The 14,717-nt window shown below is 41.9% G+C and overlaps 1 protein-coding gene across 4 annotated transcripts in view; it reads right to left on the bottom strand.

The window, feature by feature from the left end:
- Window positions 1–14,717, bottom strand: part of LOC128701640 (irregular chiasm C-roughest protein-like) — a 215,778-nt gene that overhangs the window by 99,816 nt on the left and 101,245 nt on the right. The window contains exon 1 of one of the 4 annotated variants that reach the window (XM_070101637.1): window positions 12,459–12,832. The exons of 1 other annotated variant lie outside the window; for it this stretch is intronic. In XM_070101637.1, the coding sequence (XP_069957738.1) occupies window positions 12,459–12,515 (57 nt within the window). In that variant the 5' untranslated portion in view covers window positions 12,516–12,832. Of the gene's footprint in view, window positions 1–12,458; window positions 12,833–12,854; window positions 12,915–14,717 lie in introns of those variants that run through there. 2 more of the 4 variants (XM_070101636.1, XM_070101638.1) reach the window with 2 other exon arrangements.

Consider the following 14,717-nt stretch of genomic DNA (forward strand, 5'->3'; position numbering starts at 1 on the left):
GTGTGTGTGTGTGTGTGTGTGTGTGTGTGTGTGTGTGTGTGTGTGTGTGTGTGTGTGTGTGTGTGTGTGTGTGTGTGTGTGTGTGTGTGTGTGTGTGTGTGTGTGTGTGTGTGTGTGTGTGTGTGTGTGTGTGTGTGTGTACTCACCTAATTGTCGTTGCAAGGGTCGAGACTCAGCTCCTGGCCCCGCCTGTTCCTTGATCGCTACTAGGTCCTCTCTCTCTCTGCCTCAGGAGCTTTGTCATACCTCGTCTTAAAGCTATGTATGGTTCCTGTCTCCACTACATCACTTGCTAGCCTATTCCACTTCCTGATGACTCTATGACTGAAGAAATACTTCCTAACATCCCTGTGATTCGTCAGAGTCTTCAACTTCCAATTGTGATCCCTTGTTTCTGTGTCCCCTCTCTGGAACATCCTGTCTCTGTCTACCTTGTCTATTCCACGCAGTATTTTGTATGTCGTTATCATGTCTCCCCTGACCCTCCTGTCCTCCAGTGTCGTCAGTCCGATTTCCCTTAATCTTTCTTCGTAGGACATTATCCTGAGCTCCGGAACTAGTCTTGGTGCAAACCTTTGTATTTTCTCTAACTTCTTGACGTGCTTGACCAGGTGTGGATTCCAAACTGGTGCTGCATACTCCAGTATGGGCCTCACGTACACGGTCTACAGAGTCTTGAATGATTCCTTACTAAGGTATCGGAACGCTATTCTCAGGTTTGCCAGGCGCCCATATGCTGCAGCAGTTATCTGGTTGATGTGTGCCTCCGAAGACGTGCTCGGTGTTATGCTCACCCCAAGATCTTTCTCCTTGAGTGAGGTTTGCAGTCTTTGACCACCTAGCCTATACTCTGTCTGCGGTCTTCCTTGCCCTTCCCCAATCTTCATGACTTTGCATCTGGCAGGGTTGAATTCGAGAAGCCAGTTGCTGGACTAGGTGTCCAGCCTGTTCAGGTCTCTTTGTAGTCCTGCCTGGTCCTTATCTGATTTAATTCTTCTCATTAACTTCACATCATCTGTGAACAGGGACACTTCAGAGTCTATCCCTTCCATCATGTCATTCACATATATAAAAAATAGCACTGGTCCTAGGACTGATCCCTGTGGGACCCCGCTCGTCACAGGAGCCCACTGTGATACCTCTTCACGTACCATGACTCGTTTTTGCCTCCCTGTAAGGTATTCTCTGATCCATTGCAGGGCCCTTCCTGTTATACGAGCCTGATCCTCCAGCTACTGTACTAATCTCTTGTGAGGAACTGTGTCGAAGGCCTTCCTGCAGTCCAGGAAAATGTGTGTGTGTGTGTGTGTGTGTGTGTGTGTGTGTGTGTGTGTGTGTGTGTGTGTGTGTGTGTGTGTGTGTGTGTGTGTGTGTGTGTATTTTCGTGGAATTGGGTCAGAATAGGGGCTGCTGGTAATGGACATCGAGGTCACGCTGAGAAAATAGGCGGCTTGGCTGACGAGAAATTAACAGTTCTAGTGACGCGAAATAGACATTACTGTTGATTCGAAATGAGGGGTTGTAAATGATCTGCTGAGTTGGAAAAGAAATGTGTGATCCTAAACGATAAAAATTAAATTACCAAGTGGTTGACTATGTTTGCTTTTTTTGGTTCGGTTGCATGTGTAATGCTTAGTGTTCAGAATAACAAAAGTCTGTCATTATCACAGACATGATTCATGGTTGTAGAGCACACATCAACGTCATTCAAAAGGTCAAAACAAGCAACGTAAGCTAAGAAAATGTTAGTCTTTAGAGAAGACAGAAAAACAGACAACACACACACATTCACACTCTCCACAACAGGCCAAGTGTCTATCGACATGTGCCTTTGACAACTAGTAACTGCACACACACACACACACACACACACACACACACACACACACACACACACACACACACACACACACACAGAAGAAACTGCTAGGGGAACTAGATACCTCGAACGCGGTGGGCCCAGATAATATCTCTACTTGGCTGAGAGAGGGAGCAGATGCACTGTGTGCCATTAACAATCTTCAATATATTTATCGAAACATGACAACTGCCTGAGGTGTGGAAGACAGCAAATGTAATTCCGATTTATAAGAAAGGAAACAGACAGGCTGCGCTAAATTACAGATCAGTGTCGCCTAAATGTATAGTATGTCAAGTTATGGAGAAGATTATCAGAAGAGTGGTGGAGCACCTAGAAAGGAACGGGCTCATACATGACAACCAGCACGGCTTCAGAGAAGGGAGATCCTGCGTCACAAACCTATTGGAGTTTTACAAGAAGGTAACAGAAGTAAGACAGGAGAGAGGGATGGGTAGACTGCATCTTCTTGGACTGCAAGAAGGCTTTCGACACAGTACCACACAAGAGACTGGTTGAAAAGCTAAAGGACCAGGCAGGAATAGCAGGAAAAGTACTGCAATGGATCAGGGAATATCTGACAGGAAGGAAAAAATGTGCGTTGGTACGAGACGAGGTGTCACAGTGGGTGCATGTGTCGAGTGGGGTTCCACAAGGGTCAGTCCAAGGGCCTGTGCTGTTTCTTGTATATGTGAATGACATGACGGAAGGGATAGATTCAGAGGTGTCCCTGTCCACACACGATGTGAAGCTAATGAGAATATAAGCGGACGAGGATCGGGTAAGCCTACAAAGGGATCTTGACAGGCTGCAAACATGGTCCGACAAATGGTTCCTGGATTTTAACTCCAGCAAGTGCAAAATTGTGAAGCTTGGGTAAGAACAAAGAAGACCGCATGAGTACAGCCTAAGAAGTCACAGGGTGCAAAACTTACTCCAGGGAAAGGATCTTGGGGTGAGCATCATACCAAGCACATCTCCTGAGGCACACATCAACCAAATAACTGTTGCAGCATATGGGACCAGCGTTTCGACATCTAAGTAGTCATTCACAACACTGTACGATTACGTCAGGCCAATAATGGGGTATGCAGCACCAGAATGGAATTCACGCCAGGTCAAACGTGTCAAGAAATTAGAGAAAATGCAAAGGTTTGCAACAAGACTAGTCCCGGAGCTTTGGGGTATGTCCTACAAGGAGAGGTTAAGCGAACGCAGTCTGCTAACAATGGAGGACAGGAGAGATAGGGGGACATGATAACGACATATAAAATGCTGAGAGGAATTGACAAGGTGGACAGGGACAGAATGTTTCAGAGATGGGACACAGCAACAAGGGGTCACAACTGGAAGTTGAAAACTCAGATGAGTCACAGGGATGTTAGGAAGTACTTCTTCAGTCATAGTGTTGTCAGGAAGTGGAACAGTCTGGAGAGTGATATAGTAGAGGCAGGATCCACATATAGCTATAAGAAGAGGTACGATAAAGCTTGTGGAGCAGGGAGAGAGTGGGCCTAGTAGCGATCAGCGAAGAGGTGGGGCCAGGAGCTTTGGCTTGACCTCTGCAACGACAAGGATATAGATAAAGAAATTAGATACATCAAAGTCACTGGGAGGTGACAATATATGTCACCTTGAGTTCCGAGAGAATGAACAGAAGGATCTAACTGCGCGAACCACTTGCTAACACTTGCAAGCCCATGGAAACAAAGCAATTATCGTAACAATGGAATAAATGAAAATAACCATCATATATCAGCAAGAAGACGAAAATGTAGCATTAAACTACAGGATTAGTATTCTGGACATGCATGTCATCTGAAAGAGATGCGCTGAAAACTTGTAATGAACAAATTTGGTAATTCAACGAAGTGATCGGGGTTCGAACACATGGTCTGGATTACTATACCATCTGTGGTGCAGTGAACTAAGGTGCCAAGCTGGTGATACCAGACTCTGGGCCAGAATCCCAATCACTCTACTGAATAGAGAAGATAATCAGGAGAGTGGTGGAACATCTGAAGAGAAGTGCTATCATGAATGACAAACAGCAAGGCTTTAGAGACGGAAAATCCTGTCTCGTAAACTTGCAGGGGCTCTACGACAGAGTGAAAGAAGGGAAGAGAGAGAGAGAGATGGGTGGATTGCATATTCTTGGGCTGCAAGAAGGTATTCAAGGAATACAACACAAAAAGACTTGTTCAAAAACTAGAGGATCAAACAGGATAACAAGAAAGCCTTTACAATGGATCGAGGAATGAATGATGTAGCGTACTGCCCACACGTCTGAAAACAAAGCTTTTATTGGGATAACAAAGTTCAACACTGAGCGTTGTCTCGATAAAGCTTGTTCCGGAACTAGTCTTTGGGATCAAGGAATACTGAAGCGGAAGGAGACAGAGGAGGTATCAGTAGGGATCCCTAACAAGTGAGATTCTACAAGGCAGGAGGGTGGCGTGGGGAATGCCGTAACGATATTAATGGGCTTAATTGCACATAATTACACATCCACCATCCACATCACTAATAAAGAAAAATAACTGCAGATTCACCAGTTAAGAAGGAAAAAAAGGTGATTGCACAAGAATAAAGACGCCCTAAATACACTATTAAAGACGCCCTCAACACTCACCCCAACCACATACTGCAAACATATACAAACTAGCAACAGGGGCTCAGGAAGGAGGGAAGGTGGTGGTGATAACAACCCATCCCAGCAGTGGCAGTAATAAAAGCAAGGATTCACTGTTAGCTAAAGCTCTCGAGTAGCACTAATGAAACGCCAAGATCATAATTTACACACCTGGCCGAACATTACACGCTTGTGCAGCGCTCGAGGATTTATTAAAGTAACTGATATAGCGTGTGCATGCGACAGGGAGGGAGGCCAGGGTAAGACGTGTTGTCTGGTATACCGTTCAGGGACCTCCACCAATTTCACCCCGTCTTGACGTTCTTGGAAGCCGATTGTCGTGCCTTTTGTCTTTTCTGAGTATGTGTATATATATATATATATATATATATATATATATATATATATATATATATATATATATATATATATATATATATATATATATGTATATATATATGTATATATATATGTATATATATATACATATATATATTTATATATATATATATATGTATATATATATTTATATATATATATATATATATGTATATATATATGTATATATATATGTATATATATATATATATGTATATATATGTGTATATATATATATATATATATATATATATATAAATATATATATATGTATATATATATATATGTCTATATAAATATATATATGTATGTACATATATATATATATATATATATATATATATATATATATATATATAAATATTTATATATATATATATATATATATATATATATGTATATATATATATATATGTCGTGCCGAATACTCAGAACTTGCGATCTTGGCTTAAATAGCAACGTTCATCTTGCCATATAGGACAAGTGAAAATTTGTGTATGCAATAATTTCGCCAAAATCATTCTGAACCTAACGAAAAAAATATATTTGATTGTGTTTGTTTAGTACTAAATTATTATAAACGTATTTAAAATATATTTTGTTGGGTTAGGCTAAAATAAATTGCTCTTGTTATAATAAGGTTAGGTAAGTTTTCTAAGATTCTTCTGGTGCAAAATTAAAAATTTTTACATTAACATTAATGAAAAATATATATCTTTAAACGTATAAGAGAAAATTTTAGAAAGGACTTAATTTTAAATGAGTTCTTGCTAATTGACCAGTTTTACATATTCGGCACGACATATATATATATATACACACACACACACACACACACACATATATATATATATATATATATATATATATATATATATATATATATATATATATATATATATATATATTATATCATTCTTTAGGAATGTGATTGAGAGATCGCCAAGGCGGTTGGAATTTAATTATTGAAAGGTGATGGTGATAGTAGTGGTAATGGAAGTGCTGGTGGTGGTAGTGGTGGTCCTAGTAGTGGAGGTGGTGATGGTAGTGGTATTGGTGGTAGTGGTGGTGGTAGTGGTGATGGTGGTAGTGGTGATGGTGCTAATGGAGGTGCTGGTAATGGAGTTGCTGGTGGTGGTTATGAAGGTGCTGGTAATGGAGTTGCTGCTGGTGGTAATGGAGGCGCTGCTAACGGAGTTGCTGCTGGTGGTAGTGACAGTGGTAACAGAGGTGGTGGTAATGGTGGTAGCGGTGTTGGTAGTTGTGGTAGTAATGGTGTTGGTAGTTGTGGTGGTAATGGTGGTAGCGGTATTGGTAGTTGTGGTGGTAATGGTGAAAATAACAACAATAATTATCTCTCCCCTACCTTATCCCTCACCACCTACAAGTTATCTTGCTCTCCTCTTCCTCCATTTTACCTATTCTCCCTTTTCTCTCCCCCAATCCCACCCCTCTCAATTCCTCATACCACACCTCCACCTCTCTCCATTCTTCTTACCGCTCCATTCTTCACAACCCTCATTCTTCCAATCACCATTCTTCCCAACTACTATTCTTCCCTTCACCCCATTCTTACCAATCACTTCCATTCTTCCATCCCCCATTCCCACTGTTTCCAACCCTACTCTCATTCTTTCCATCTCCCACTCCCATTATATCCATCCAACACCCCTATTCTACTCAGTCAAGATCCCCATTCTTCCCAACACCCCCATTCTCCCCATCCAACACCCCCATTCTCCCCATCCAATACCCCCATTCTCCCCATGCTCTCCTCACGCTCAGCTTGTCTTACAGCCATTAATTAATTCCTTGCAACGTGCCGGGTTAAAATTTACATTCTCTCAACCTGGACCAACATTCACACAACATTCAACCTGGACCAACATTCACACAGCATTCAACCTGGACCAACTTTCACACAGCATTCAACCTGGACTAACATTCACACACAAAATTCAACCTGGACCAACATTCATACACAACATTCAACCTGGACCAACATTCACACACAACATTCAACCTGGACCAATATTCACACACAACATTCAACATGAGCCAACATTCACACACAACATTCTTTCAACCTGGACCAACATTCACAAATAATATTCTCTCAACCTGGACCAACATTCACACACAACATCCTCCCAACCTGGACCAATATTCACACATAACATTCTCTCAACTTGGACCAACATTCACACACAACATTCTCTCAACCTGGACCAACATTCACACACAACATTCTCTCAATCTGGACAAACATTCACACACAACATTCTCTCAACCTGGACCAACATTCACACACAACATTCTCTCAACCTGGACAAACATTCACACACAACATTCTATCAATCTGGACCAACATTCACACACAACATTCTCTCAACCTGGACCAACATTCCCACATAACTTTCTCTCAGCCTGGACCAACATTCACACACAACATTCTCTCAACCTGGACCAACATTCACACATAACATTCTATCAACCTGGATCAACATTCACACATAACATTCAACCTGGATCAACATTCACACATAACATTCAACCTGGATCAACACACACATAACATTCAACCTGGACCAACATTTACACATAACATTCTCTCAACCTGGACCAACATTCACACATAACATTCTATCAACCTGGATCAACATTCACACATAACATTCAACCTGGATCAACATTCACACATAACATTCAACCTGGATCAACACACACATAACATTCAACCTGGACCAACATTTACACATAACATTCTCTCAACCTGGGTTAACATTCACATATAACATTCAACATGGATCAACATTCACACATAACATTCTCTCAACCTGGACAAACATTCTCACACAACATTCTCTCAACCTGGACCAACATTCACACATAACATTCTCTTAACCTGGACCAACATTCACACACAACATTCTCTCAACCTGGACCAACATTCACACATAACATTCAACCTGGATCAACATTCACACACAACATTCTCTCAACCTGGACAAACATTCTCACACAACATTCTCTCAACCTGGACCAACATTCACACACAACATTCTCTCAACCTGGACAAACATTCTCACACAACATTCTACCAACCTGGACAAACATTCTCACACAACATTCTACCAACCTGGACAAACATTCTCACACAACATTCTCTCAACCTGGACCAACATTCACACACAACATTCTCTCAACCTGGACAAACATTCTCACACAACATTCTACCAACCTGGACAAACATTCTCACACGACATTCTACCAACCTGGACAAACATTCACACACAACATTCTCTCAACCTGGACAAACATTCTCACACAACATTCTACCAACCTGGACAAACATTCTCACACGACATTCTACCAACCTGGACAAACATTCACACACAACATTCTCTCAACCTGGACAAACATTCTCACACAACATTCTACCAACCTGGACAAACATTCTCACACAACATTCTACCAACCTGGACAAACATTCTCACACAACATTCTCTCAACCTGGACAAACATTCTCACACAACATTCTACCAACCTGGACAAACATTCACACACAACATTCTCTCAACCTGGACCAACATTCACACACAACATTCTACCAACCTGGACAAACATTCTCACACAACATTCTACCAACCTGGACCAACATTCACACACAACATTCTACCAACCTGGACAAACATTCTCACACAACATTCTCTCAACCTGGACCAACATTCACACACAACATTCTACCATCCTGGACAAACATTCTCACACAACATTCTACCAACCTGGACCAACATTCACACACAACATTCTACCAACCTGGACCAACATTCACACACAACATTCTACCAACCTGGACAAACATTCTCACACAACATTCTACCAACCTGGACCAACATTCACACACAACATTCTACCAACCTGGACAAACATTCTCACACAACATTCTACCAACCTGGACCAACATTCACACACAACATTCTACCAACCTGGACAAACATTCTCACACAACATTCTACCAACCTGGACCAACATTCACACACAACATTCTACCAACCTGGACAAACATTCACACACAACATTCTACCAACCTGGACAAACATTCACACACAACATTCTCTCAACCTGGACAAACATTTTCACACAACATTCTACCAACCTGGACAAACATTCACACACAACATTCTACCAACCTGGACAAACATTCACACACAACATTCTACCAACCTGGACAAACATTCACACACAACATTCTACCAACCTGGACAAACATTCACACACAACATTCTACCAACCTGGACAAACATTCACACACAACATTCTACCAACCTGGACAAACATTCACACACAACATTCTACCAACCTGGACCAACATTCACACACAACATTCTACCAACCTGGACAAACATTCACACACAACATTCTACCAACCTGGACCTACATTCACACACAACATTCTAACAACCTGGACCAACATTCACACACAACATTCTACCAACCTGGACCAACATTCACACACAACATTCTACCAACCTGGACGAACATTCACACACAACATTCTACCAACCTGGACCAACATTCACACACAACATTTCCAGGGAAAACTGAAGCAAAATATTTACCGAAGAATCCCTTCAAGGAAACCCTGATGTTAGCGAATGGCTCTTGATCCAAGGATGTGGAGCTACTCTGAAAGGAGAGTAGCTCCACTTCCACGGATCAAGAGCCCTTCAAGAAGAACTCAGAGGCAACCTGGAGGGTCTGCTTCCCTGCTGTTCCTCATGGCAGCTTGCTTCCACTTCCTCACATCAAACCTCATTGATTCATATTCCCCCATTAGCTTCCAAGGGAATATAATACTAATTATACTACTATTACTACTACTATTAATAGTAATAATTATAATAATAATAATAATAATAATAATAATAATAATAATAATAATAACAATAACAATAATAATCCAAAGCCAAGGAGATATCACCTGTGGTGTCAATTCAGCAAGTCAGATTATTATTATTATTATTAAATTTGGGGAGAAGCGCTAAATGAGTAAGGATCATGCAACACCTTGGGAGGATAGCTCCAAGTCCTGGATCAAGAGATCTCCAACGTTAAGGCACATGGACCAGCCCTTAGTATGCAACACTCAACATGGACCAACCTTCAGTAAGCAACACTCAACATGGACCAACCTTCAGTAAGCAACACTCAACATGGACCAACCTTCAGTAAGTAACACTCAACATGGACCAACCTTCAGTAAGCAACACTCAACATGGACCAACCTTCAGTAAGTAACACTCAACATGGACCAACCTTCAGTAAGCAACACTCAACATGGACCAACCTTCAGTAAGCAACACTCAACATGGACCAACCTTCAGTAAGTAACACTCAACATGGACCAACCTTCAGTAAGCAACACTCAACATGGACCAACCTTCAGTAAGCAACACTCAACATGGACCAACCTTCAGTAAGCAACACTCAACATGGACCAACCTTCAGTAAGCAACACTCAACATGGACCAACCTTCAGTAAGCAACACTCAACATGGACCAACCTTCAGTAAGTAACACTCAACATGGACCAACCTTCAGTAAGCAACACTCAACATGGACCAACCTTCAGTAACACTCAACATGGACCAACCTTCAGTAACACTCAACATGGACCAACCTTCAGTAAGTAACACTCAACATGGACCAACCTTCAGTAAGCAACACTCAACATGGACCAACCTTCAGTATGCAACACTCAACATGGACCAACCTTCAGTAAGCAACACTCAACATGGACCAACCTTCAGTAAGCAACACTCAACATGGACCAACCTTCAGTAACACTCAACATGGACCAACCTTCAGTAAGTAACACTCAACATGGACCAGCCTTCAGTAAGCAACACTCAACATCGACCAACCTTCAGTAACACTCAACATGGACCAACCTTCAGTAAGCAACACTCAACATGGACCAACCTTCAGTAAGCAACACTCAACATGGACCAACCTTCAGTAAGCAACACTCAACATGGACCAACCTTCAGTAAGCAACACTCAACATGGACCAACCTTCAGTAAGCAACACTCAACATAGACCAACCTTCAGTAAGCAACACTCAACATGGACCAACCTTCAGTAAGCAACACTCAACATGGACCAACCTTCAGTAACACTCAACATGGACCAACCTTCAGTAAGCAACGCTCAACATGGACCAACCTTCAGTAAGTAACACTCAACATGGACCAACCTTCAGTAAGCAACACTCAACATGAACCAACCTTCAGTAAGTAACACTCAACATGGACCAACCTTCAGTAAGCAACACTCAACATAGACCAACCTTCAGTAAGCAACACTCAACATGGACCAACCTTCAGTAACATTCAACATGGACCAACCTTCAGTAACACTCAACATGGACCAACCTTCAGTAAGCAACACTCAACATTGACCAACCTTCAGTAACACTCAACATGGACCAACCTTCAGTAACACTCAACATGGACCAACCTTCAGTAAGCAACACTCAACATGGACCAACCTTCATTAAGCAACTCAACATGGGCCAACCTTCAGTAAGCAACACTTAACATGGACCAACCTTCAGTAAGCAACACTCAACATGGACCAACCTTCAGTAAGTAACACTCAACATGGACCAACTTTCAGTAAGCAACACTCAACATGGACCAGCCTTCAGTAAGCAACACTCAACATGGACCAACCTTCAGTAACACTCAACATGGACCAACCTTCAGTAAGCAACACTCAACATGGACCAACCTTCAGTAAGCAACACTCAACATGGACCAACCTTCAGTAAGTAACACTCAACATGGACCAACCTTCAGTAACACTCAACATGTACCAACCTTCAGTAAGCAACGCTCAACATGGACCAACCTTCAGTAAGCAACACTCAACATGGACCAACCTTCAGTAAGCAACACTCAACATGGACCAACCTTCAGTAAGCAACACTCAACATAGACCAACCTTCAGTAAGCAACACTCAACATGGACCAGCCTTCAGTAAGCAACACTCAACATGGACCAACCTTCAGTAACACTCAACATGGACCAACCTTCAGTAAGCAACACTCAACATGGACCAACCTTCAGTAAGCAACACTCAACATGGACCAACCTTCAGTAAGCAACACTCAACATGGACCAACCTTCAGTAAGCAACACTCAACATGGACCAACCTTCAGTAAGCAACACTCAACATGGACCAACCTTCAGTAAGCAACACTCAACATGGACCAACCTTCAGTAAGCAACACTCAACATGGACCAACCTTCAGTAAGCAACACTCAACATAGACCAACCTTCAGTAAGCAACACTCAACATGGACCAGCCTTCAGTAAGCAACACTCAACATGGACCAACCTTCAGTAACACTCAACATGGACCAACCTTCAGTAAGCAACACTCAACATGGACCAACCTTCAGTAAGCAACACTCAACATGGACCAACCTTCAGTAAGCAACACTCAACATGGACCAACCTTCAGTAAGCAACACTCAACATGGACCAACCTTCAGTAAGCAACACTCAACATGGACCAACCTTCAGTAAGCAACACTCAACATGGACCATCCACTGGACAACACAAGGCAGCTTCATACATCCTTCAATATCTTCGTCAGTAACTGGGTTGCTAGGTTCCTTCGGTCCACATGCCCTAAGCGATGCCCAATTTGATATTCCTACTTTAAGATATCAAAAAACAATATCCATTTTTTTCTGGTTGCCAATATCCTTTAGGTATTATATTTTTTCAAGTCAAAAGTACAGAATCCTTGCGTAGGATGTCACTACGATATCAACACTAATGTATACGATTTAGCGTCATCACTAGCTTGAAACACTGTATTTAATCACCCGAGGAGTCATTACGTTCTTTAAATGCATTCTCCTGTCAGTTGAACGTGACTTAATTGCAATGAAAGGTAAGTGCTGCACCTTCAGTTGCATATGGTGGTGGGAGGAGTAGCAGCAACCCCCTGCACAGTGTTGAGGGCGCGGTGGTTCACGCCACACTGAGCTCCCTCACACACTCGCTCCACCCATCACCTACAACTATATTTCAAACATGTCACAAGTTATTCACACGACGCCAGGCCTTGGCAGAAAGTTCTGGCTGGTCGTGCAACACGCGATTATTGTTTATGGAAGAGAGGAGTATGTGAAGATGGAGTCAGAGAGACACACAGGGAGTGTTAAGACAGAGAGCTGTGTAAGAATGAATGGATGAGTGTTGGTACCTGAGGACGAAGTTATTAACCTTAAGGTGAAATTTGACTCCAAACTGACCATGAAGAAACACGTTATAAATCTTGCAAGCAAGGCGGCCAGGAAGCTTACAGCACTTTTACGTATCTCGCATCTGCTCGACAGTAGAGGTTGCAAGATTCTGTACCAGGCACAAGTATGCTCACACCTTCGGTATGATCCACTTTCTTGGATTACCTACCACCCTCCATCTCATCCGCGACTCCTTGACAGAATAAGGAACAGAGCAAGACGACTCACTTTTCGCCTGCACCCAGTCTGGTTAGATGTCATTTCAGCAGAGCCTTTAACACAGGAGGGATATGGGCGGCCTTACTGTTATGTACAGGGCCAACACTGTCAAAGTACCACATTTGGCTCCACTCCGAGGACACCGAGAAGTGAGCTTCCAGACAACAAGACGGGCAGCAAGCAGCAACTTCACTTTGACTACCCTTCTCCAGAACATCAATTCATCTAGGATCATTTATTCCTGGATGACTCGAGTCTGGAACATGTTTGTACAACATAATATCAACGAAATAAAGTCAGTTGACCAAATGAAATTTCTGGCTCACAGATGGCTTCAACTTTATCCTGTTCCCTATTTGTATGTTTCATAACAAGAAAGAGGCTTTCAAATGAGCCGATGTAGGTAAATAAAGTTAGCAACCTTAACCTAACCTTGTAAAATCCTGTGTAAAAAAAGAGACAGATAGACAGAGACAGTAACTGTTAGAGGCAGAAACAGAGACAGAAAGACAGATAGAGACAGAGACACAGAGTTGGGTGCAAAATGTATGTAAATCGAAGTATAGTAGAGAATAAATTAGAAAAAAATTAACATGAGAGTACATCACTACAAGACGACCTGGATACATTGACCAAATGGGATGATAGATACACGATGGTACTGAGTGTAGATACAGTACACGCCGTGCAATGGAATTAACAAGAGTGAAATCTGTCAGTAAATAGTTTAGAAAACGGACAAGTGGGTATATTTATCCTGGAAACGTTCCGCCACATAGTGGCTTCGTCAGTCCAAATGCAGAAAAAAAAGGGGTGGAAGATGAGGAGTAGTTTGAGGTAATCAGTCCCTCATCCTGGAGTCGATGTCTTCAGACCATCAGTCTTGACTTTTGTCAACTGAACACATCGAGCGAAACGTTGCCACAATAAAATGTCACATTAGTTGCACTTGTGTTCTTTTACCTAACATATTGTCGGTAATTCCACCAACATTATTGCCATATTTACATAATTAAAATAAAAAACAATAAAAATGATGACCGAAGGTGAAAAAATATGAGTTGTGTCGAAAGATTATTAAGACTGAAGCTTTCCAGCCTGACCGTTAACAGGAAGACATGTTAACATGCGTGGATAACAGGAAGACATGTTAACATGCGTGGATAACAGGAAGGCATGTTAACATGCGTGGATAACAGGAAGGCATGTTAACATGCGTGGATAACAGGAAGGCATGTTAACATGCGTTGGATGATAACAGGAAGACATGTTAACATGCACTGGATGATAACAGGAAGACAT

Source organism: Cherax quadricarinatus, chromosome 78, assembly GCF_038502225.1.
Source record: "Cherax quadricarinatus isolate ZL_2023a chromosome 78, ASM3850222v1, whole genome shotgun sequence".
Lineage (NCBI taxonomy): Eukaryota > Metazoa > Arthropoda > Malacostraca > Decapoda > Parastacidae > Cherax > Cherax quadricarinatus.